The sequence below is a fragment of the Leucopleurus acutus genome, assembly GCF_964270905.1.
Source record: "Leucopleurus acutus genome assembly, chromosome: 2".
NCBI lineage: Eukaryota > Metazoa > Chordata > Mammalia > Artiodactyla > Delphinidae > Leucopleurus > Leucopleurus acutus.
The window spans coordinates 149333952-149360009 of record NC_139143.1 but is presented as its reverse complement, the minus strand read 5'-3'; the positions used below and the strand labels follow the sequence as shown (position 1 = coordinate 149360009).

The 26058-nt window shown below is 37.3% G+C and overlaps 1 protein-coding gene across 1 annotated transcript in view; it reads left to right on the top strand.

Annotated features, from left to right (window-relative positions):
- SCP2 (sterol carrier protein 2) overlaps nt 1-26058 on the top strand; it is a 168084-nt gene that overhangs the window by 53595 nt on the left and 88431 nt on the right. The window contains exons 7-10 of the mRNA XM_082863512.1: nt 8345-8408; nt 13092-13178; nt 14404-14554; nt 15651-15798. Coding sequence (XP_082719638.1) covers nt 8345-8408; nt 13092-13178; nt 14404-14554; nt 15651-15798 — 450 coding nt within the window. The remainder of the gene's footprint in view (nt 1-8344; nt 8409-13091; nt 13179-14403; nt 14555-15650; nt 15799-26058) is intronic.

Below are 26058 nucleotides of genomic sequence, written 5' to 3'. Positions count from 1 at the left end.
AGAATGTTTGTAGTAGCTTACATTCTGCTATAGAATCAGGAGATATTTGTGACTTCAAGGTTTGATTCAAAGAGATTGAGGTCTTTTTATACCACTCATATTCTTAGAACAGCCTAAAATCTGAATTGGCAGTTCAGAGTCAGTAGTCAACAAGCCCTTCATCAGTGTCCAGGATTAGTAAATACATGGTAAGTGATTGGCAGAATATTTTTCAAAGGGTTGCTATCTTCTGTAGATTAACTGGATCCCATAGTAAGGAAACACGAAGAAAAGACATCAGTACCTACTGAATATCTCCTATGTCAGACACTATGCCAAGTGCTTTTATATAGTTTAGCTGCCCTTCTTCCTACAAATCCGTTTGTGAATTGCTTATAAATCTTCTAATAGATGACAATAAAGCATTTGAACTTCCTGTGACAAGAAACTTACCACAGAGGCTACTCATTCCATTTTTTTGTCATTCCAATTGTTACAGTGCTCTTTTTCATGTTGAACTCAAATCTCTCTCCCTATAGTTTCTGTCTTCTGAGACTCATAGAACAAGCCTCTTTCACCTTACAGTCCTTCAAATATCTGAAGCCAGCTTGACTTGTTCCCTTTAACTGTTTCTTATTAGACTTGTTTCATGACCCATCATCCCCAGACTAATTACTGTACTGTGATCGCATGTAAGCTTTTCTGGTAATTGCATCACACTGTTGAATCATATTGAGCTTATAATCGAACAGAACCTCAGAGCCTTTCTCATGATTGCTGCTCCTTTTCTTAGGTAGTTTTGGGTGGTCAAGAATAGAACAGGGCATTTAATTAATTACATTCTGATCCATCTCATTGATAAACCTCACTGAAGTCTATTTGGATCCAACATTATAGCAGTCTCTCTCAGCTTCAGGTGTGGTTAGCATACCGTTGAATTTTCTTTATTTTTTAAAAAAATAAATTTATTTATTTATTTATGGCTGCGTTGGGTCTTTGTTGCTGCATGCAGGCTTTCTCTAGTTTTGGTGGTGAGCAGGGGCTACTCCTACCCGTTAATTTTCTAATCCAATTTTTGGTAGAAATATTAACCAGAGCATGGCTGAGGTTAGAGGTTAGCAATAGAGACTTTGCTCTAGGTTAATACTTTGATCAGTGCCTGTCATTGATCAGTGCCTGTGTATTCTTTTGACTCTTAAGATGCTCCATGACGTGGGTCAGTTAAGTTGGAAAATGCTTCATACTTTAACTCCCTTTTGGACAATCATAATACACATGCAGTAGTAAAGGAAAGTCTCTAAATGCTCTGCCATAAAGAAATTTATTTAACTTTGTTTAAGCCAGTATTATGTAAACCTGACAGAAGAACCCTCATTTTTATAGTAACACCAAAAAAACCCCGAAAAGCAAAAGGGAAAAAAACCCACACTACAGTATTTCCCTGTCTTGTCCCAAAAGATGGCCTGAAAAATTTTGTCTGTTGTCTTGCTGATACTAGATACTATGTTTCATTTGATCTACTAGCCAATACAATAAAAAAGATAATTAATTTGGGTGGATTGGTTCAAGATGGCAGAGTAGAAGGACGTGTGCTCACTCCCTCTTGCGAGAGTACTGGAATTACAGCTGACTGCTGAATGATTATCGACAGGAAGACACTGGAAATCACCAAAAAAGGTACCCCACATCCAAAGACAAAGGAGAAGCCGCAATGAGAGGGTAGGAGGGGCGCAATCACAATAAAATCAAATCCCATAACCACTGTGTGGGTGACTCACAAACTGGAGTACAATTATACACAGAAGTCCACCCACTGGAGTGAAGGTTCTGAACCCCACATCAGGCTTCCCAACCTGGGGGTCCGGCAACGAGAGGAGGAATTCCCAGAGAATCAGACTTTGAAGGCTAGTGGGATTTGATTGCAGGACTTCAACAGGACTGGGGGAAACAGAGACTCCACTCTTGGAGGGCACACCCAAAGTAGTGTGTGTACCAGGACCGAAGGGGAAGGAGCAGTGACCCCATAGGAAACTGAATCAGACCCACCTGCTGGTGTTGGAGGGTCTCCTCCAGAGACAGGGTGTAGCTGTGGCTCATGGTAGGGACAGGGACACTGCCAGCAGAAGTTCTGGGAAGTGCTCCTTGGCGTGAGCCCTCCCGGAGTCCGCCATTAGCCCCACCACAGAGCCTGTAGCCTCCACTGCTTGGTCGCCTCAGACCAAACAACCATCAGGGAGGGAACTCAGCCCCACCCATCAGCAGACAAGTGGATTAAAGTTTTACTGAGCTCTGCCCACCAGAGCAACACCCAGCTCTACCCACCACCAGTCTCTCCCATCAGGAAACTCACACAAGCCTCTTAGATAGCCTCATCCACCAGAGGGCAGACAGCAGAAGCAAGAAGAACTACAATCCTGCAGCCTGTGGAATGAAGACCACATTCACAGAAAGATAGACACAATGAAAAGGGAGAGGACTATGTGCCAGATAAAGGAACAAGATAAAACCCCAGAAAAACAATTAAATGAAGTGGAGGTAGGCAAACTTCCAGAAAAACAATTCAGAATAGTGCTAGTGAAGATGATCCAGGACCTCGGAAAAAGAATGGAGGCAAAGATCGAGAAGATGCAAGAAATGTTTAACAAACACCTAAAAGAATTAAAGAACAAACACCTAGAAGAACTAAAGAACAAACAAACAGAGTTGAACAATACAAAAACTGAAATGAAAATACACTAGAAGGAATCAATAGCAGAATAACTGAGGCAGAAGAAAGGATAAGTGACTTGGAAGACAGAATGGTGGAATTCACTGCTACAGAAAAGAATAAAGAAAAAAGAATTGAAAGAAATGAAGACAGCCTAAGAGTCCTCTGGAACAACATTAAATGCACCAACATTTGCATTATAGGGTTCCCAGAAGAAGAAGAGACAGAGAAAGGACTCGAGAAAATATTTGAAGAGATTATAGTTGAAAATATCCCTAACATGGGAAAGGAAATAGCCACCCCAGTCCAGGGAGCACAGAGAGTCCCAGGCAGGATAAACCCAAGGAGAAATAGGCTGAGACACATAGTAATCAAATTGACAAAAATTAAAGACAAAGAAAAATTATTAACAGCAACAAGGGAAGAATGACAAATAACATACAAGGGAACTCCCATAAGGTTGACAGCTGATTTCTCAGCAGAAACTACAAGCCAGAAGGGAGTGCCACGATATATTTAAAGTGATGAAAGGGAAGAACCTACAACCAAGATTACTCTACCCAGCAAGGATCACATTCAGATTTGACGAAGAAATCAAAAGCCTTACAGACAAGCAAAAGCAAAGAGAATTCAGCACCACCAAACCAGCTCTACAACAAATGCTAAAGGAACTTCTCTAAGTGGGAAACAGAAGAGAAGAAAAGGACCTACAAAAACAAACCCAAAACAATTAAGAAAATGGTAATAGGAACTTACATAATGATAATTACCTTAAATGTGAATGGATTAAATGCTCCAACCAAAAGACACAGCCTCACTGAATGGATACAAAAACAAGACCCATATATATGCTGTCTACAAGAGACCAACTTCAGACCTAGGGACACATACTGACTGAAAGTGAGGGGATGGAAAAAGATATTCCATGCAAATGGAAATCAAGAGAAAGCTGGAGTATCAATACTCACATCAGAATAGACTTTACCATAAAGAATGTTACAAGAGACAAAGAAGGACACTACGTAACGATCAAGGGATCAATCCAAGAAGAAGATATAACACTTATAAATATATATGCACCCAACATAGGAGCACCTCAATACGTGAGGTAAATGCTAACAGCTATAAAAGAGGAAACTGACAGTAACACAGTAATAGTAGGGGACTTTAACACCTCACTTACGACAATGGACAGATCATCCAGACAGAAAATTAATAAGGAAACTCAAGCTTTAAATGATACAATACAGCAGATAGATTTAATTGATATTTATAGGACATTCTATCCAAAAACAGTGGATTACATTTTCTTCTCAAGTTCACACAGAATATTCCCTGGGATAGATCATATCTTGGGTCACAAATCAAGCCTTGGTAAATTTAAGAAAATTGAAATCATATCAAGCATCTTTTCTGACCACAGCGCTATGAGACTAGAAATAAAGTACAGGGAAAAAAATATAAAAAGACACAAGCACATTGAGGCTAAACAATATGTTACTAAATAACCAAGAGATGACTGAAGAAATCAAAGAGGAAATCAAAAAATACCTAGAGACAAATGACAATGAAAATACGAAAATCCAAAACCTATGGGATGCAGCAAAAGCAGTTCTAGGAGGAAAGTTTATAGCAATACAATCCTACCTCAAGAAACAAGAAAAATCTCGAAGAGACAATCTAATCTTACACCTCAAGGAACTAGAGGAAGAACAAACAAAACCCAAAGTTAGCAGATGGAAAGAAATCATAAAGATCAGAGCAGAAATAAATGAAATAGAAACAAAGAAAACAATAGCAAAGATCAGTAAAACTAAAAGCTGGTTCCTTGAGAAGGTAAACAAAATTGATAAACCTTTAGCCAGACTCATCAAGAAAAAGAGGGAGAGGACTCAAATCGGTAAAATTAGAAATGAAAAAGGAGAAGTTACAACTGACACTGAAGAAATACAAAGCATTATAAGAAACTACTACAAGCAACTCTATGCCAATCAAAAGGACCACCTGGAAGAAATGGACAAATTCTTAGAAAGGTATAGCCTTCTAAGATTGAACAAGGAAGAAACAAAATATAAAGAGACCAATCACAAGTAATGAATTTGAAACTGTGGTTAAAAACCTTTCAACAAACAAAAGTCCAGGACCAGATGGCTTCACAGGTGAATTCTATCAAACATTTAGAGAAGAGCTAACACCTATCCTTCTCAAACTCTTCCAAAAAATTGCAGAGGAAGGAACACTCCCAAACTCATGCTATGAGGCCACCAGCACCCTGATACCAAAACCAGACAAAGATACTACAAAAAATGAAAATTACAGGCCAATATCACTCATGAATATAGATCTAAAAATCCTCAACAAAATACTAGGAAACAGAATCCAACAACACATTGAAAGGATCATACACCATGACCAAGTGGGATTTATCCCAGGGATCCAAGGCTTCTTCAATATATGCAAATCAATCAATGTGATACACCATATTAACAAATTGAAGAATAAAAACCATATGATCATCTCAATAGATGCAGAAAAAGCTTTTGACAAAATTCAACACCCGTTTATGATAAAACTCTCCAGAAAGGCGGCATAGAGGGAACCTACCTCAACATAATAAGGGGCATATACAGCAGACCCACAGCAAACATCATTCTCAATGGTGAAAAACTGAAAGCATTTCTTCTAAGATGAGGAACAAAACAAGGATGTCCACTCTTGCCACTATTATTCAACATAGTTTTGGAAGTCCTAGCCATGGCAATTAAAGAAGAAAAAGAAATAAAAGGTATACAGATTGGAAAAGAAGAAGTAAAACTGTCACTGTTTGCAGATGATATGATACTACACATAGATAATCCTAAAGATGCCACCAGAAAACTACTAGAGCTAATCAATGAATTTGGTAAAGTTGCAGGATACAATAATTAATGCACAGAAATATCTTGCATTCCTATACACTAACAACGAAGATCAGAAAGAGAAAGTAAGGAAACAACCCATTCACCATTGCAACAAAAGAATAAAATACCTAGGAATAAACATACCTAAGGAGGTAAAAGACCTGTACTCAGAAACTATAAGACAGTGATGAAAGAAATTAAAGGTGACACAAACAGATGGAGAGATATATCATGTTCTTGGATTGGAAGAATCAATATTGTGAAAATGACTATACTACCTAAAGCAATGTACAGATTCAATGCAACCCTATCAAATTACCAATGGCATTTTTATAGAACTAGAAAAAAAATCTTAACATTTGTATGGAGACACATAAGACCCCGAATAGCCAAAGGAAACTTGAGGGAAAAAAACAGAGCTGGAAGAATCAGACTCCCTGACCTCAGACTATACTACAAAGCTACAGTAATCAAGACAATATGGTGCTGGCACAAAAACAGAAATATAGATCAATGGAACAGGATAGAAAGCCCAGAGATAAATCCACACACCTATAGTCAATTAAACTATGACAAAGAGGCAAGGATATACAATGGAGTTAAGACAGCCTCTCCAATAAGTGGTGTTGGGAAAACTGGACAGCTACATGTAAAAAATGAAATTAGAACACACCCTAACACCACACTCAAAAATAACTCAAAATGAATTAAAGACCTAAATGTAAGACCGGACACTATAAAACTCTTAGAGGATAACATAGGAAGAACACTCTTTGACATAAATCATAGCAAGATCTTTTTTGACCCACCTCCTAGAGTAATGGAAATAAAAACAAAAATAAACAAATGGGACCTAATGAAACTTCAAAGCTTTTGCACAGCAAAGGAAACTATAAACAAGACAAAAAGACAGCCCTCAGAATGGGAGAAAATATTTGCAAACGAATCAATGGACAAAGGATTAATCTCCAAAATATATAAACATCTCATGCAACTCAGTATTTAAAAAAAAACAACCCAGTTGAAAAATGGGTAGAAGACCTAAATAGATTTCTCCAAAGAAGACATACAGATGGCCAAGAGGCACATGAAAAGCTGCTCAGCATCACTAATTATTAGAGAAATGCACCTCAATACTACAATGAGGTACCACCTCACACCCATTAGAATGGACATCATCAGAAAATCTACAAGCAATAAATGCTGGAGAGGGTGTGGAGAAAAGGGAACTGTCTTGCTCTGTTGGTGAGAATGTAAGTTGATACAGCCACTATGGAGAACAGTATGGAGTTTCCTTAAAAAACTAACAATAGAATTACCGTATGACCCAGCAATCCCACTACTGCGCATATACCCGGAGAAAACCATAATTCAAAAAGACACATGCACTCCAGTGTTCACTGCAGCATTATTTGCAATAGCCAGGTCATGGAAGCAACCTAAATGCCCATCGACAGGCAAATGGATAGAGAAGATGTGGTACATATGTACCATGGAATATTACTCAGCCATAAAAAGGAACGAAAATGGGTCATTTGTAGAGACGTGGATGGACCTAGTGAGTGTCATACAGAGTGAAGTAAGTCAGAAAGAGAAAAACAAATATCGTATATTAATGCATATATGTGAAATCTAGAAAAGTGGTACAGATGAACTGGTTTGCAAGGCAGAAATAGAGACACAGTTGTAAAGAACAAATGTATGGACACCATGGGGGGAAAGTGGGGGATGGGGGTGGTACTGGGATGAATTGGGAGATTGGGATTGACATATATGCATGAATATGTATAAAATAGGTAACTAATAAGAACCTGCTGTATAAAAAAATTAAAATTCAAAAAAAATATGAATTTGATGTGGCTTGTTCTTACTGGACCCGTTCTGACTGCCTCTGAATCAGTCACTTACTCTTATTGGTATGAGATCGCTAGTGTGGTCTCTACCTTTTTCCATTTTTATTAGAATTGAGAGATTTGTTCAATTATATGTATGTCATTTCTGCTCTGAAGATCACCCTCCTTGACAGAAAAGGTAGAGATAAAACAGAAATGGGGACTCTCCACTTTATTGTGCTGTGTATTAACTTAATATTATCAGCTCCAATCAGTGCACTTTTTCATTCCTTGGTCTTTCTAGTTCCAAAGGAGGATTCAAAACCTATTTTATTCTGTTTCATCTTCTTAAAAATAATAAACAAGACTTTTACAAATTTTACTTCATTAATGTGCTTGCTTTTATTTTCCGACACTACTCTTTGAACTTTCTGTTAAAGAATTTAAAAAGTATACACTTTTCTTGTTAGACTAACTCTTCTGAAGACCTTTCTGCCTTATCATAAGGCAAAAGAAGTTCAGGCCCTAGAGGTTTGAATTGTAAAATTCACTTCGTCCAGGGATGTTGGGATGTTTTGGCAGACTCCTTGAAGTATTGCTGGCAGTGCTTTCCTGCCTTATAACCACTGTGGTCCTAGGCTATATTTTCTGGGTTTTGAAAGTAGACCCTAGTTGTACTAGGTTGAATAGGCCAGTTTGAACTATTTCATATCATATGCTTATTTGTTGAATCAATTCATGAAATACACCCCAGTTTAATTATAAAGAAATGTTTATGTGAGGGATCAGTGTTGAAGTTTCCAATACTGGTATCTATGCATGGGAAAATGTGGAAATATTAGAACGATACTGAGTATCATTGCAACATTTGTTAACGAGCAACAGGAAAGCATTAACTCACTAATAGAAGTTTGCTTTCTCTACAGGAACAAAACTTGAACACTTTGCAAAAATTGGATGGAAAAATCATAAACATTCAGTTAATAACCCGTAAGTATTTCAGAGATATGAAATAGTGAGAATCTGGGTTATCCTGCTATGTAATATGCAACTTTATACTTGAAAAGCAAATGTAAGACCTCAAAGATGTTAACTAGAATGTTTTTCTTCTTATGAAAGGCTTGTGCCCAAGTAAACTTTTGACTACTTTTCAGTTTAGGTTTTGGTCTATTTATATTTAAAATGCCATTTAAGCTTAGCTGCTCTTTTAAGAAAGAATGTGAATGGCTAGCGTTAAAAGATGTAATTGGTCATAGGTTCTAACTCTAGTAAATGAAATTTATTATAATAATTTTAATTGGAAATAACCAGGCCCCATTTTAAACCATTTTTTAAAACTTTTCTTAGTTTGTTGTGATCAATTAAAATGTCTGTAAAACACGTATTAGTGGTTGTTTTAATTACTTTATATTAAATTATTTGCATTTTAATTATGTTAGTGTCATTAACTCTTACTCTGATAGAATAATATGGTTATTTATATCCTAAAAAATAGTCTGAAGTAAAATTACATCATGTGTATTACTGATAATTAATCTTTGAATCCCTAGTGCCTAGTGCAATGCATGGCTCATAGCATGTACTTAATGGTTGCTGAATAAAATTGGTTCACTGGGAAATGAATTAGTGCCACACAAGTAGAATCTCTACAAAAGCAAACCACTAGGCAATAAAAGAATAGTAGCTAACTTTATTAAACGCCAACTCTGTGTCACTGTGCTAGGTACTTTTATGTACATTTTCATTTAATTCTCTCAAGGACCCTATAAGGTAGTTATTTTTATTCTTATTTTATAGATGATGAAAATAAGGACTACAAAAATTAGGCAGCTTGCTCAGGATCATTCTAAATAGTGGTAAAATAGTGTTTATATTTTTCCTTCTACTAGATTATAAACTCCTTGAGGGCAAGAGCCATCTCTTATCTTTATGTTCTTAATGCTTAGCACAGAGTCTGGAACATAATCAGTGCTCAGTAAATTGTTTCTGAACTATTAAACAAATTTTGCCATGTTTAATAAACATAAAAACATGATAAGGGACATTTTATACCACAAGTGGGTCATTACCACATATTTCTATGCTACTACTTGTTCTCCTCATTCTTCTGATTTTGAATTGATATTTGAATTCAGGATATACCTAATTAACAAATAATATCTACTCCCATGCCCTAAATTTAGTGGTATTTTGTGAAAGATCTAAGGGTATTGTGGAAGCTTTGGTTAATTCCCTTGCTTATATAATAAAATAGAAATTCCTTCATATGAGATAACAAGCCTGTTATAATTTGGCCCGTTCTACCTTGCTGGTCTTATTTCCTACCACTTCCCTGGTTATTCTCAATCTCATCTCTCACAAGATTACTTGGTATTTCTTAAGTGTATTATACTGTGCTTGTTTCTGTGTTTTTAGTTATGCTGTTAACTCTCCCTGGAATATCCTTCTGCCCTTCTTTTGTTTGGCAAGTATCTACTTACTCATCAAGTCTCAACCCAAATATCATTGCTTCTCTTAGTACCTTCTTAAATAGGCATAATTATTTTTTCTCATGAGCTTCATTGTACTGTCTGTATATGTCTGTTACAACATATCACACTGTATCATACTTATTTATAAATCTTTCTCCTCTGATGATGATGATCCTTGAGCAGAGATTATGTCTCATCTTTATATCTTCAGTACCTAGTAGGGTATTGGAACATAGTATATGCTCAATAGAACTTTGCTGTTACTGAATAGTAGTTAGGATAAGCAGTCTTAAGCCCATAAATATGGTCTAGAGCTGATTTCTTTGTCCTTAGAACTTGGAGGACCATTAAAAATCCTTGTGATTTCCTGAAACTAGTAAGGAACTGTACCAACATATTGAGGAGTTGACAGTATGCAGTTTCCTGGCTTTGAGGCTCCAAAGAGCAGCTCTTGACCTTCCCCAGAGAAGCAAAACTTCCAAGTCTTTCTTTTACTTAACTCCCTGCCCAACCAAGTACTCATTTATCCACTCATTACAGCATTCTTCTAAAGGATTTTCATTCACTCAGCTATTATGTATTCAGTAGCCTACTATGTGCAAGACGCTGGTAAAGCTACTAGTGAAATAGCAGTGAACAAGATGGGTAAATTCCTTGTCCTCATGGATCTTCTGCTATGTATTATAAGTTCTCAATTATGTTGAATAGGCAAATGTTATTTCTGAATGTCAGCTTCATCATTTAAAACTCACTGAAACAACCAAGAATAGCCTTCTAGGTTTGGCTCAAATTTCAGATGCTAACTTCTTACACTAGGTTTTGCTTGACTAGTGAAGAAAGATAATGCTGTGTTTGCTGACCAGTTATTAGAGATAACCTGTTACATATTTCTAGGAAGGTTGAGTTAAGAACCTTCTCAAGTGCTTCCTCACAGATTATAAGAATACCTAAAGGCAGTGAGAATCTGTGATCAGTAGTATAAGATTAGGGATAGCTTCTGCCACTTGAGCCTTCAGACCTGTGTCTATAACTCTCCCTCCTTACTATCTCTTGAATTCATTACTTCTTTCCATCTTTTTTTTTTTTTAATTTTATTTTTTGGCTGCGCCGCACGGCATGTGGGATCTTAGTTCCCTGACCAGGGATCGAACCCACGCCCCCTGCATTGGAAGCACAGAGTCTTAACCACTGGACCTCCAGGGAAGTCCCGCTTCTCTCCATCTTTTACTTCCAATTCCCTATTTTAGGCCCTTATCATTTCTTGCCTTAATTATTGCCTCAGTCTCTTAGTTGGTTTACTTGCTTTTGGTAATGCCTTTTTAGTGTCCCTTTTCCGTACCACAGCTTTCTTGCTGAAATACAAATCTGGTCATGTCACTCCCAGCTTAATATCCTTTAGTAGTTCCTCATTGTTTTCAGTATAATGTAAACACCGTATACTGGCCTTTCATGATCTGATCCTTGTTCATGTCTCCTGCCCCCTCTTCTTCATCTTGCCTCCATATTCCTTCCCAGATGTCACGCTCTAGCTTCAATAAACTGTTTCACCTCAAGAGGCTTTGCATGTGCTGACCCTTTTGCCAGGAATTCTCTACCTCCTATTTCCTCTTATTTGCCTAACCTCAGAGAGGAAGCCCCCTTTGGTATCTGGGTTTGATGTGTATCCTGTTGGTCCCATGGCACCCTGTATAACATTTCTATCATGGCATTTATCATACTAGAATGGTGTATTTATTGCTGTGGATTCAGACTGAGTTCCTTGAGGGTAGGGACTATGTCCATGTCCCCACTGTCTAGTACAGGATCTGGCTTAAATAAAGCATTTTTTTGAAAGTTGGTGATGGTCAAAGTTAGCTTCAGAAGCAAAGGTGCAGACAGTAGTATGCAGATCTAAGTTACATGGGCTTGATTTCTAAACACTGGAATTGCTTAATTTCCATACCAGTTGAAGTTTGCTTTTAGAAACTCCCTTATTGTATCTATTTGTGCTGCTGTCTTTCCAGAGCAATTTCTGATACCATCTGATTATATTGTTAGAGGCACCAAAGGGGATGAAAATAAGTTTCTTCTTGGCAGTGATGAGAAAGGAAATGTGTTTTGAAGAATGCAGATATTTTATTATAGGTTTTATACCTTTATTTAAGAATGCCATTAGCTTTCATTAAATGTAGTTGTATAATATTATCACCACAAAAGTTGGCTGAATTGCAAGTCATTTAATTTTGCTTTTAAGGAACTAATATTTTTGTAATTCTTCAGGAAAAAAAAAAGGTATTTTATTTTAACCTCCAACTGGTTTGACACCAACTGCGTGTACTGCAATTTAATTCTGGTACCTGCCACCCAGAGTTAATGCAGACTCTATGAATTAAGACTTCACAAGACTGCTCTCACTTTAGATGCCAGATGAAGTAGGATCCCCAGGCCACCTGCACTTCTGACCAACTGACTATAAATTCAGTGGTTCCCATGATCCTCTCATGTTTGATAATTCACTAGAATGACTCACAGAACTCAGGAAAGTACTGTACTTACTGAGGAACAGCCAAATGAAGAGGCACATAGGATAATGACTGGGAAGGTTCCTAGTGCAGAGCTTCCATGCCCTCTTCCCATGGAGTCAGGGCACAACACCCTCCTGTGAAGGTACTCGGCAACCAGGTGGCTTCACCAAGCTTCAGTTTCTAAAGTTTTTATTGGGGCTTCATTATACAGGCATATTCAATTAAATCATTGGCCAGTCGATCTCTAGGTCCCCCTCTTCTCCCTAGGGGTCAAACTGGTTCAATAGTCCCAATCTTGTATTCGCATGGTTGATCTTTCTGGTGACCAGACCCCTGGCTCATCCCTCCCTTATCCCCCAGCTAACAAGGGGACCACCACAAGTCACCTAATTAGCATAACAAAGACACTTCTATTACTCAGGAAATTCCAAGGGTTTTAGAATCTCCATGCCAGGAACCCAGGACAAAAATTAGACAAAAGTTTTTTTATACAACGTGATATTTTGGAGTTAGGAATTTTAAAAATTCAATTCAAATGACTTATTTATTGTAGATTGAAATGGTTTATTGAAAGCCTATCTTTCGTTTGTGAAAAGAGTATTTATGTGTTATTCTCTCTTTAACTTCTGGACCAGAACATCTTCAACAAAAATTGTGATTGCTACCTCACATTCTGTAACTACTTATTTTATGTTTAGGTATTCCCAGTTCCAAAAGGAGTACAGTTTAGATGAAGTGATGGCATCTCAAAAAATTTTTGATTTTTTGACTATCTTACAATGTTGGTAAGAAAAACACATTTTAATATTTAATAGAAGTACTGTACCTTCTCCCCACCCACCCACCCCCACCTCTATCCCTTGGGTAGACTGTAGGCTCCCCACACCCCACCCACCCACCCCCACCTCTATCCCTTGGGTAGACTGTAGGCTCTGTATCTGGGTATATCTATATCTGTATCTGCTTTTATAGAACTCCTACCAAGTATAGTCCTTACCCTGGAGTGAGCACCCTTGCTTCCTATTCCTGTCTAGACACAGATTGTCTTTTCTCTTGGAAAATTATATATTTTACTTCCTTTTCTCATGACTTCCAGCTACTCTGTTTTAATAGTATTTATTCATTTAAATGTGGCTTGGGAGGCCAGTGGAGTCCAAAGGTTTTTCCCTTGACCATTTTGTTTTCTCTGCTGTGTATTTCTACTGTAGGAAATTGTACTCAATCATACTAACTACGAGTAAAGGTAAAACAAGAAAAAAAATCAAAGCTCTAATAATGATAGTAACTCTGTCTTGAAAATTGCTTGACAATATCTGTCTCCTGGAAGACTGAGTTAGTATTGCATAGCTCCTACCTGTGCCTAACTCTCACCTGGATGTGTCCTGGAGTTACTGTCTGGGATGCAAGTGAACAAGTGACGTCCATTTTTATCTGTAGCAGTATGAGTGTCTGCCCATTTTTAAAGTACAGCTCAACTCACAGAAGGCTTCTTGTGTCTGCTGCCTTCCTTCACAGCTGCTCTAAGGAAAAGGTCTATTTTGAGGAGATCTCAAGAGTCTTAACCAAACCATGGGCTTTCTGGTATCTCCTATTCCATCCTTTCCCAGTTTCCAAAAGGATTCCAAGACTGATTATTTGGGAGATAGCAAAGTTGGAGCTAGTTAGGCCTATAGTAGAATCTTTATTAGCTCAGGAATAACCTTGTGGACTCCTCAGAAGTCACCAGAAAATACCTTATGTATTTGCAGAGGCAAATCTGGGATTCTTTGCAATAAGAACTTTTTGGGAGAGACCTTTAGAGACCAAGCAGTGACTGATAGCATTTAAATTCTTGTTAGAAGTTCAGTCTTCAGGTGTGAAGCATGTGTAATTTTTAACTGCAGATATTACAAAGACAGTCCAATGACCAGCAAGCATACACCCAGCCTTTCCACACTGAAAGAACTCCTAGACTGAAATCCTAAGACCGAGGTGAACCAGGTATAAATAACTATTTTCACCTCCTCTTAGTCCCACTTCAGATGGTGCTGCAGCGGCAATTTTGGCTAGTGAAGCATTTGTACAGAAGCACGGCCTGAAATCCAAAGCTGTGGAAATTTTGGCTCAAGAGATGGTGACTGATATGCCAAGCACGTTTGAAGAAAAAAGCATTATTAAAATGGTGTGTCTGAGATTCTGTTTTATTAATCAGTCAAGGGATTTCTTTTTCAAAATTTCAAGGTGACATCATGTCATCAGCTCTGAACGTTATTTACTTGAAAAAAATTGGTCTAGAAAATTTAATATTATAACCCATCCTTAAGAATCTATTAAGGGAAAATAACTGATAAGAACATATGCATGCACTTTTAACTAACTAGTGTGCTATTTTTAAAAATTTTGAGTTGCCTAAATATGCCCAGAACTCCAGTCTTACAGAGTTAAGGGAAAAACAAAGATATTTTCAGGAACTTTTTTGCACTTTAAAAATCACTGATTGAAGATTGAGTACAAAATGGAGGAAGTAAAAAAGATAAGAATTCTGACCTGAGTTAGTTGAATATTTGAAGATACATACATATATACACATGTAAAAATGTGCATCATGTACACACACATATATAAATCAGCATATGGTTTACGTTAGAGTTTACAAAATGATTTTACAACAATGCTTTGAATTTTAAAATGTTTCTGTAACTTGCCCGAGATCACACAAGCTAGGGTGTGGCAGAGGTGAAACTTATACTCAGGTTTTCTGATTGTAGTACATTTTCCATCACATCACAGTTTTATTCCTTGGAAAAGAGGTGAGTTTGCATGTTATTATCTGAGACCAAAGGGGTGTTAATAGCATGAATATTGGAAAAATGGTTTGAATCCTATATGATCTTCTAAAAGAAGATTGTTTATTTTCATATAGAAATTCACCCATATTTTTCAGTGTATCTGAATCATAATGATCTCTTGATAAATCTCTTCAACCTATCTACCACAACTATATATTGTGGTTTGATAGAGTTTTTGTAACTTTGCACAGGATATGGCATGAGGAATTGTAAGTCCTTTTTATAGTACAGAATGTAATGTGTATGTTCATTCTCCCTCCTGGATATTCTTTTATTTGGACTTTCTGTGTAATACAGAATTAACTGAGATTTCAATATTTATGGTCAGTTCTCAACTGTTAAGGTTATACATATTAATCTCTTATAAGCCTTATATAAAAGTCCCAGTTTTGATGCCCTTAATTTATTTATATATGGTTTTGGTTTTAGGTTGGCTTTGATATGAGTAAAGAAGCTGCCAGAAAGTGCTATGAGAAATCTGGCCTGAGACCAAGTGATATTGATGTAATAGAACTTCATGATTGCTTTTCCACCAATGAACTTCTTACTTATGAGGCACTGGGACTCTGTCCAGAAGGTAATATCTTTGATGAGATGCAGATTAACTTACTACATGTCACTGAGAACATTTCACTTTCATCATAAAACAAAACAATTCACTAATTGCCTTTCCCTCCATGTTGACTCTGCCACACTGTGCAAAGCGAATGGAAGCTATCCTGATCTTGGACTTTTAGAACATGTAGTCTTGGACAGTACCAAATGAGATGACAGAGTATACAAATAATTTGTTTTATGTAAATCAGGGGTACTTGTAATGCACTGTTAAAAAAAAAAAAAGGATAAAAAAAATCACATATGTAATTCCAGCTATTTCAAACTGTGTTTGAATAAAGACCTGAAGAAAGGAAAATGGAAAGACTAGTTGGTGGGATCTGGAGGATTTTTTTTTTCCTTTTTGTTTTTAAAGTGGTTGTACCATTTTCCATTACTACTAGCAGTATGTGAGATTTCAGTTGTTTCACATTCTCATCAACACTTGATGTGGTCAGTTTTTAAATTTCAACCATTCAAAAGAGTATATAGTGGTGTTTTATTTTAGTTTTATTATGCATATCCCTCATGACTAGTGATGTTGAGCATCTTTTCTTGTGCTTATTGGTCATTCGTATATCTTTTGTGAAGTGTCTGTTCAGACCTTTTGCCCTTTGATTATTGGGTTACTTGTCTTTATTGTGTTGTAAAATTTATATAAATGTATATTCTGGATACAAGTAATTTGTCTGATATAGGTGGGCTGTGAATGTTTTCTCCCAGTCTGTGGCTTACCTTTTTGTTTTATTAATAGTGTCTTTTGAAGGACAAATTAAAAATTTTTGATTATCAATTACATATTTTCTTACCAATTTTTTTAATGGTTCAGGCCTTTTACATTCCAAGAAACTTGCCTACTGCAAGGTTGTAAAGATTTTCTTCTATTTTTATTCTAGGAGTTCTGTAGTTTTAGATTTTACATTTAAGTACATGATCTGTTTTGAGTCAAGTTTTATGTTTGGTGTAAGGTAAAGGTTGATATTACTCTTTTTTTCCCCATACACATATTCAGCACCATTTATTGGAAGGACTTTGCTCTCCCCATTGAATTGCCTTGGCACCTTTGTCAAAAATTGCCCATATATGTGAGGGTCCGTTTTTGGATTCTCTGTTCTATTCCAATGATCTACATGTCTGCCTTTTCACCAATACCAAGTTAGTTTGGCTACTGTGTTTATTCTACTACACTCTACTATACTATACTATATCAGATAGGATAAGTTCTCCAATGTTGTTCGTTTTAAAAATCATTTTGGTTATTTTAGGTCCTTTGCATCTCCATGTACATATTAGAATTAGTCTGTCAATTTCTACAAAATAAAAAGCTTGCTGGAATTTTCATTGAGTCTGTAGATTGATTTAGAGAGAATTGTCATCTTAACAATGTTGAATCTTCCAGTCCATTAGATGTGTATATGTTTCCATTTGTTTAGCTCTCCTTTAACTTCTGTTAGAATGTTTGTAGTTTTCAGTATAGCCCTTAGGTGTCTTTTGTTAGGTTTATTCCTTGGTATTTTATGGGTTTTGGCATAATTTTTTTTTAACCTTCATTTTCCAATGTTTGCTGATAGTATAGAAGAATACAATTGATTAAAAAAACTTGGAAACTGTAACTTTGCTAAATTCATTTGTTCTAGTCGTTATTTTGCAGATTATGAGTGATTTTTCATATAAACAATCATGCCATTTGCCAATGACAGTTTTTTGTCTTCCTTTCTGATCTTTTTATTTTTTCTTACCTTACTGCAATGACTGTGAGCTATAGTACCATACTGAATAGAAGAGGTGAAAGTGGGCATCATTACCTTATTCATGATCTCAGGGGATGCACTTTAATATTTTACCATTATGTATAATGTTAGCTATAGGTTTTTTGTTGATACCATTTATCATGTTGAGAAAGTTCCTTACTATTCTTAGCCTGCTGAGGTTTTTTATTTTGTTGTTGTTTTGTCATCAAGGGGTGTTGAATTTTCAAAAAATTCTTCTGCATCTATTAAAATGATCTATGTGGATTTTGTCCTTTATTCTTTTCACATGGTGAATTACATTAATTTTGAATGTTAATCTAAACTTATATTTCTGGGATTAATCCTACCTTTTAATATATTGTTAGAATCAATTTGCTAGCATTTTGTTAATGAAATTTGTTTATATATTCATGAAGGATATTTGTTGGTAGTTTTCTTTTTTTCCAAGTTGCTTTATTCCAGTCTCATAAAATAAATTGAGCAGTGGTCACTCATTCTCTATTTGCTGAAGTAGTTTCTGTAAGATTAGTGTTAGTTTGTTCCTTGACTGTTTCATTACCAGTATAATCAAGTAGATTAAAGTTTTCTTTGGGGGGGATGTTTTCAATAAATTAAAATTTCTTAATAGATATAGGCCTGTTTATAATTTTATTTATTTACTTATTTTTTAACATCTTTATAGGAGTATAATTGCTTTACAGTGGTGTGTGAGTTTCTGCTTTATAAAAAAGTGATTCAGCTATACATATACATATATCCCCATATCTCCTCCCTCTTGCATCTCCCTCCCACCCTCCCTATCCCACCCCTCTAGGTGGTCACAAAACACTGAGCTGATCTCCCTGTGCTATGTGGCTGCTTCCCATTAGCTATCTATTTTACATTTGGTAGTGTATATATGTCCATGCCACTCTCTCACTTCGTCCCAGCTTACACTTCCCTCTCCCCGTGTCCTCAAGTCCATTCTCTACATCTGCACCTTTATTCCTATCCTGCCCCTAGGTTCTTCAGAACATTTTTTTTTATATTCCATATATATGTGTTAACATACGGTATTTGTTTTTCTCCTGACTTACTTCATTCTGTATGACAGACTCTGGGTCCATCCACCTCACTACAAATAATTCAATTTCATTTCTTTTTATAGCTGAGTAATATTCCATTGTATATATGTGCCACATCTTCTTTATCCATTCATCTGTCGATGGACACTTAGGTTGCTTCCATGTCCTGGCTATTGTAAATAGAGCTGCAATGAACATTGTGGTACATGACTCTTTTTGAATTATGGTTTTCTCAGGGTATATGCCCAGTAGTGTGATTGATAGGTCGTATGGTAGTTCTATTTTTACTTTTTTAAGGGACGTTGGTACTGTTCTCCACAGTGGCTGTATCAATTTACATTCCCACCAACAGTGCAAGAGTGTTCCCTTTTCTTCACACCCTCTCCAGCATTTATTATTTGTAGATTCTTTGATGATTGCCATTCTGACTGGTGTGAGGTGATACCTCATTGTAGTTTTGATTTGCATTTCTTTAATGATTAGTGATGTTGAGCATCCTTTCATGTGTTTGTTGGCAATCTGTATATCATCTTTGGAGAAATGTCTGTTTAGGTCTTCTGCCCATTTTTGGATTGGGTTGTTTGTCTTTTTGAGATTGAACTGCATGAGCTGTTTATATATTTTAGAGATTAATCCTTTGTCAGTTGCTTCATTTGCAAATATTTTCTCCCGTTCTGAGGGTTGTCTTTTCGTCTTGTTTCTGGTTTCCTTTGCTGTGCAAAAGCTTTTAAGTTTCATTAGGTCCCATTTATTTTTGTTCTTATTTCCCTTTCTCTAGGAGGTGGGTCAAAAAGGATCTTGCTGTGATTTATGTCATAGAGTGTTTTGCCTGTGTTTTCCTCTAAGAGTTTGATAGTGTCTGGCCTTACATTTAGGTCTTTAATCCGTTTTGAGTTTATTTTTGTGTATGGTGTTAGGGAGTGTTCTAATTTCAGTCTTTTACATGTAGCTGTCCAGTTTTCCCAGCACCCCTTATTGAACAGGCTATCTTTTCTCCATTGTATATTCTTGCTTCTTTTATCAAAAATAAGGTGACCATATGTGCGTAGGTTTATCTCTGGGCTTTCTATACTGTTCCATTGTTCTGTATTTTCTATTTTTGTTCCAGTACCATACTGTCTTGATTACTGTGGCTTTGTAGTATAGTCTGTAGTCTAGGAGCCTGATTGCTCCAGCTCCATTTTTCTTTCTCAAGATTGTTTTGGCTATTCGGGGTCTTTTGTGTTTCCACACAAATTGTGAAATTTTTTGTTTTAGTTCTTTGAAAAATGCCATTTGGTAGTTTGATAGGGATTGCATTGAATCTGTAGATTGCTTTGGGTAATATAGTCATTTTCACAATGTTGATTTTTCCAATCCAAGAACATGGTATATCTCTCCATCTGTTTGTATCATCTTTAATTTCTTTCATCAGTCTTACAGATTTCTGGATACAGGTCTTTTGTCTCCTTAAGTAGGTTTATTCCTAGGTATTTTATTCTTTTTGTTGCAATGGTAAATGGGAGTATTTCCTTAATTTCTCTTTCAGATTTTTCATCCTTAGTGTATAGGAATGCAAGAGATTTCTGTGCATTAATTTTGTATCCTGCTGCTCTACCAAATTCATTGATTAGCTCTTGTAGTTTTCTGGTAGCATCATTACGGTTCTCTATGTATAGTGTCATGTCATCTGCAAACAGTGACAGCTTTACTTCTTCTTTTCTGATTTCGATTCCTGTTATTTCTTTTTCTTCTCTGATTGCTGTGGCTAAAACTTCCCAAACTATGTTGAATAATAGTGGTGAGAGTGCACAACCTGGTCTTGTTCCTGATCTTAGAGGAAATGGTTTCAGTTTTTCACCATTGAGAATGATGTTGGCTGTGGGTCTGTCATATATGGCCTTTATTATGTTGAGTTAAGTTCCCTCTATGCCTACTTTCTGGAGGGTTTTAATCATAAATGGGTGTTGAATTTTGTCGAAACCTTTTTCTGCATCTATTGAGATGATCATGTTGGTTTTTGTTCAATTTGTTAATATGGTTTTTCACACTGATTGATATGCGTGTATTGAAGAATCCTTGCATTCCTGGGATAAACCCAACTTGATCATGGTGTATGATCCCTTTAATGTGCTGTTGGATTCTGTTTGCTAGTATTTTGTTGAGGATTTTTGCGTCTATATTCATCAGTGATATTGGCCTGTAGTTTTCTTTCTTTGTGACAGCTTTTTCTGGTTTTGGTATCAGGGTGATGGTGACCTCATAGAATGAGTTTGGGAGTGTTCCTCCCTCTGTTATATTTTGGAAGAGTTTGAGAAGGATAGGTCTTAGCTCTTCTCTAAATGTTTGATAGAATTCGCCTGTGAAGCCATCAGGTCCTGGGCTTTTGTTTGTTGGAAGATTTTTAATCATAGTTTCAATTTCAGTGCTTGTGATTGGTCTGTTTTTATTTTCTATTTGTTCCTGGTTCAGTCTCAGAAGGTTGTGCTTTACTAAGTATATGTCCATTTCTTCGTGGTTGTCCATTTTATTGGCATATAGTTGCTTGTAGTAATCTCTCATGATCCTTTGTATTTCTGCAGTGTCAGCTGTTAATTCTTTTTTATTTCTAATTTTATTGATTTGAGTCTTCTCCCTTTTTTCCTGATGAGTCTGGCTAATGGCTTATCAATTTTGTTTATCTTCAAAGAACCAGTTTTTAGTTTTATTGATCTTTGCTACCGTTTCCTTCATTTCTTTTTCATTTATTTCTGATCTGATCTTTATGATTTCTTTCCTTCTGCTAACTTCGGCAGTTTTTTGTTCCTCTTTCTCTGATTGCTTTAGGTGTAAGGTTGGGTTGTTTATTTGAGATGTTTCTTGTTTCTTGAGGTAGGATGATATTGCTGTAAACTTCCCTCTTAGAACTACTTTTGCTGCATCCCATAGGTTTTGGGTCATCGTGTTTTCATTGTCTCTAGGTATTTTTGATTTCCTCTTTGATTTCTCTAGTGAGCTCTTGGTTATTTAGTAGTGTATTGTTTAGCCTCCATGTGTTTGTATTTTTTACATATTTTTTCCTGTAATTGATATCTAGTCTCATAGCGTTGTGGTCGGAAAAGATACTTGATACGATTTCAGTTCTCTTAAATTTACCAAGGCTTGATTTGTTACCCAAGATATGATCTATCCTGGATAATGTTCCATGAGCACTTGAGAAGAAAGGGTATTCTGTTATTTTTGGATGGAATGTCCTATAAATATCAATTAAGTCCAACTTGTTTAATGTGTCATTTAAAGCTTGTGTTTCCTTATTTATTTTCATTTTGGATGATCTGTCCATTGGTGAAAGTGGGGTGTTAAAGTCCCCTACTATGATTGTGTTACTGTCGATTTCCCCTTTTATGGGCTGTTAGCATTTGCCTATGTATTGAGGTGCTCCTATGTTGGGTACATAAATACTTACAATTGTTATATCTTCTTCTTGGATTGATCCCTTCATCATTATGTAGTGTCCTTCTTTGTCTCTTGTAATAGTCTTTATTTTAAAGTCTATTTTGTCTGATATGGGAATTGCTACTCCAGCGTTCTTTTGATTTCCATTTGAATGGAGTATCTTTTTCCATCCCTTCACTTTTAGTCTGTATGTGTCCCTAGGTCTGAAGTGGGTCTCTTGTAGACAGCATACATATGGGTCTTGTTTTTGTATCCATTCAGCCAGTCTGTGTCTTTTGGTTGGCGCATTTAATCCATTTACATTTAAGGTAGTTATCGATATGTATGTTCCTATTACCATATTCTTGATCGTTTTGGGTTTGTTATTGTAGGTCTTTCCTTCTCTTGTGTTTCCTGCCTAGAGAAGTTCCTTTGGCATTTGTTGTAAAGCTGGTTTGGTGGTGCTGAATTCTCTTAGCTTTTTCTTGTCTGTAAAGTTTTTAATTTCTCTGTCAAATCTGCATGAGATCCTTGCTGGGTAGAGTAATCTTGGTGTAGGTTTTTCCCTTTCAACACTTTAAATATGTCCTGCCACTCCCTTCTGGCTTGCAGAGTTTCTGCTGAAAGATCAGCTGTTAACCTTATGGGGATTTCCTTGTATGTTATTTGTTGTTTTCCTTTGCTGCTTTTAATATTTTTTCTTTGTATTTAACTTTTGATAGTTTGATTAATATGTGACTTGGCGTGTTTCTCCTTGAATTTATCCTGTATGGGACTCTTTGCGCTTCCTGGACTTGATTATTTCCTTTCCCATATTAGGGAAGTTTTCTACTATAATCTCTTCAAATATTTTCTCAGTCCCTTTCTTTCTCTCTTCTTCTTCTGAGACCCGTATTATTCAAATGTTTGTGTGTTTAATGTTGTCCCAGAGATCTCTGAGACTGTCCTCAATTCTTTTCATTCTTTTTTCTTTATTCTGCTCTGTGATAGTTATTTCCACTATTTTTTCTTCCAGGTCACTTATCCATTCTTCTGCCTCAGTTATTCTGCTATTGATTCCTTCTAGAGAATTTTAAATTTCATTTATTGTGTTGTTCATCATTGTTTGTTTGCTCTTTAGTTCTTCTAGGTTCTTGTTAAACGATTCTTGTATTTTCTCCATTCTAGTTCCAAGATTTTGGATCATCTTTACTGTCATTATTCTGCATTCTTTTTCAGGTAGACTACCTATTTCCTCTTCATTTGTTTGGTCTGGTGGGTTTTTACCTTGCTCCATCTGCTGTGTGTTTCTCTGTCTTCTCATTTTGCTTAACTTACTGTGTTTGGGGTCCCCTTTTTGCAGGCTGCAGGTTCGTAGTTCCCATTGTTTTTGGTGTCTGCCCCCAGTGGGTAAGGTTGGTTCAGTGGCTTGTGTAGGCTTCCTGGTGGAGGGGACTGGTGCGTGTGTTCTGGTGGATGCGGCTGGATATTGTCTTTCTGATGCTCAGGACTCTATTCCGTGGTGTGTTCTGGGGTGTCTGTGACCTTATTAAGATTTTAGGCAGCCTCTCTGCTAATGAGTGGGGTTGTGTTCCTGTCTTGCTAGTTGTTTGGCTTAGGGTGTCCAGCACTGTAGCTTGCTCGTTGTTGAGTGGAGCTGGGTCTTAGTGTTGAGATGGAGGTCTCTGGGAGAGCTTTCGCCGTTTGATATTACATGGAGCCAGGAGGTCTCTGGTGGACCAGTGTCCTGAACTCAGCTCTCCCACCTCAGAGGCACAGGCCTGACACCCGGGTGGAGCACCAAGACCCTGTCAGCCACACGGCTCAGAAGAAAAGTGAGAATAAAGAAAGAGAGAAAGAAAAAAATAAAATAAAATAAAGTTTTTAAAATAAAAAAGTTATTAAAGATAAAAAGTTAAAGAGTTTTAAAAATAAAAGAAAGAAAGAAGAGAGCAACCAAACCAAAAAACAAATCCACCAATGATAACAAGCACTAAAACCTATACTAAAAAAAAATAAACAGAGAAAAAACACACAAAAAATGGACAGACAGAACCCTAGGACAAATGGTAAAAGCAAAGCTATATAGACAAAATCACACAGAGAAGCATACACATGCACACTCACAAAAAGAGAAAGAGGAAAAAAAAGTATATATATAAGAAAAAGGAAGCGGGCAACCAAATCAATAAACAAACCTACCAATGATGATGAACTCTAAATACTAAACTAAGATAAACATAAAGCCAGAAACAAATTAGATGCAGAAAGCAAACCCCAAGTCTACAGTTGCTCCCAAAGTCCACCAACTCAATTTTGGGATGATTCCTTGTCTATTCAGGTATTCCAGAGATGCAGGGTACATCAAGTTGATTGGGTACATCAAGCAGATTTAATCTGCTCCTCCTGAGGCTGCTGGGAGAAATTTCCCTTTGTCTTCTTTGTTCACACAGCTCCTGGGGTTCAGCTTTGGGTTTGGCCCCACCTCTGCATATAGGTTGCCTGAGGACGTCTGTTCCCTGCCCAGACATGACAACGAGGTTGAAGTAGCAGCTCATCATGGGGCTCTGGCTCACTCAGGCTTGTGGGAGGGAAGCGTACGGAATGTGGGGCGAGCCTGTGGCGGCAGAGGCCAGCATGATGTTGCAACAGCCTGAGGTGCGCCGTGTGTTCTCCTGGGGAAGTTGTCCCTGGATCCCGGGACCCTGGCAGTGGCGGGCTGCACAGGCTCCTGGGAGGGGAGGTGTGGATAGTGACCTGTGCTTGCACACAGGCTTCTTGGTGGCTGCAGCAGCAGCCTTAGCATTTCATGCCCGTTTCTCGTGTCCACACTGATAGTCGTGATAGTCGTGGCTCGTGCCCGTTTCTGGAGCTCGTTTAGGTGGTGCTCTGAATCCCCTCTCCTCGTGCACCCTGGAACAATGGTCTCTTGCCTCTTAGCCAGTTCCAGACTTTTTCCTGGACTCCCTCCCGGCTAGCTGTGGCGCACTAGCCCCCTTCAGGCTGTGTTCACACAGCCAACCCCTGTCCTCTCCCTGGGGTCTGACCTCCGAAGCCTGAGCCTCAGCTCCCAGCCCCAACCCGTCCCAGCCGGTGAGCAGACAAGCCTCTCGGGCTGGTGAGTGCTGGTCAGCAGCGATCCTCTGTGTGGGAATCTCTCCGCTTTGCCCTCCGCACCCCTGTTGCTGCGCTCTCCTCTGTGGCTCCGAAGCTTCCCCGCTCTGCCACCCTCACTCTCTGCCCACGAAGGGGCTTCCTGGTGTGTGGAAACCTTTCCTCTCTCACAGCTCCCTCCCAGAGGTGCAGGTCCCGTCCCCGTTCTTTTGTGTCTGTTTTTCCTTTTTTTTTGCCCTACCCAGGCACGTGGGGAGTTTCTTGCCTTTTGGGAATTCTGAGGTCTTCTGCCAGTGTTCAGTAGGTGTTCTGTAGGAGTTGTTCCACATGTAGATGTATTTCTGGTGTATTTGTGGGGAGGAAGGTGATCTCCACGTCTTACTCCTCTGCCATCTTGAAGGTCTGATGTATAATTTTTGTTTCTTCCTGTACCTATTAATTTTGGTAAGATATTTTTCAAGAAAATTGTCAGTTTTATTTAAGTAGCCAAATTTCTTCACTGAAGTTGTTCAAAGTATTCTCTTAGTATCCTTTTAATGTCTATAGAATCTATGGTGATAACCTTTTTCTTTAAATTCCTGATATTGATGGGTTTTGTTCTTTCTCCTTTTTTTCTTCATCTGTCTAGCTGGAAGTTTGTCAATTTTGTTGAGCTTTACAAAGAATCAGCTTTTGCCTTTGTTACTGTCTTTTTCCCCCCTCCATTTCACTGATCTCTGCTCTTTATTATTTACTTCCTTTAACTTACTTTGGGTTTACTTTTTTTTGTTTGGTTTTGCTTTGCTTTAAGTTTCTTATGATAGATCCTTAGATCATTTATTTTAGATATTTCTCCTTTTCTAGTGTAAGTATGTAAAGCTATACGTTTTCTTCTAAGCAGTATTTTAGCTGCATTCCACAGATTTTGATATATTCATTGTCATTTATTTCAAAATATTAAAA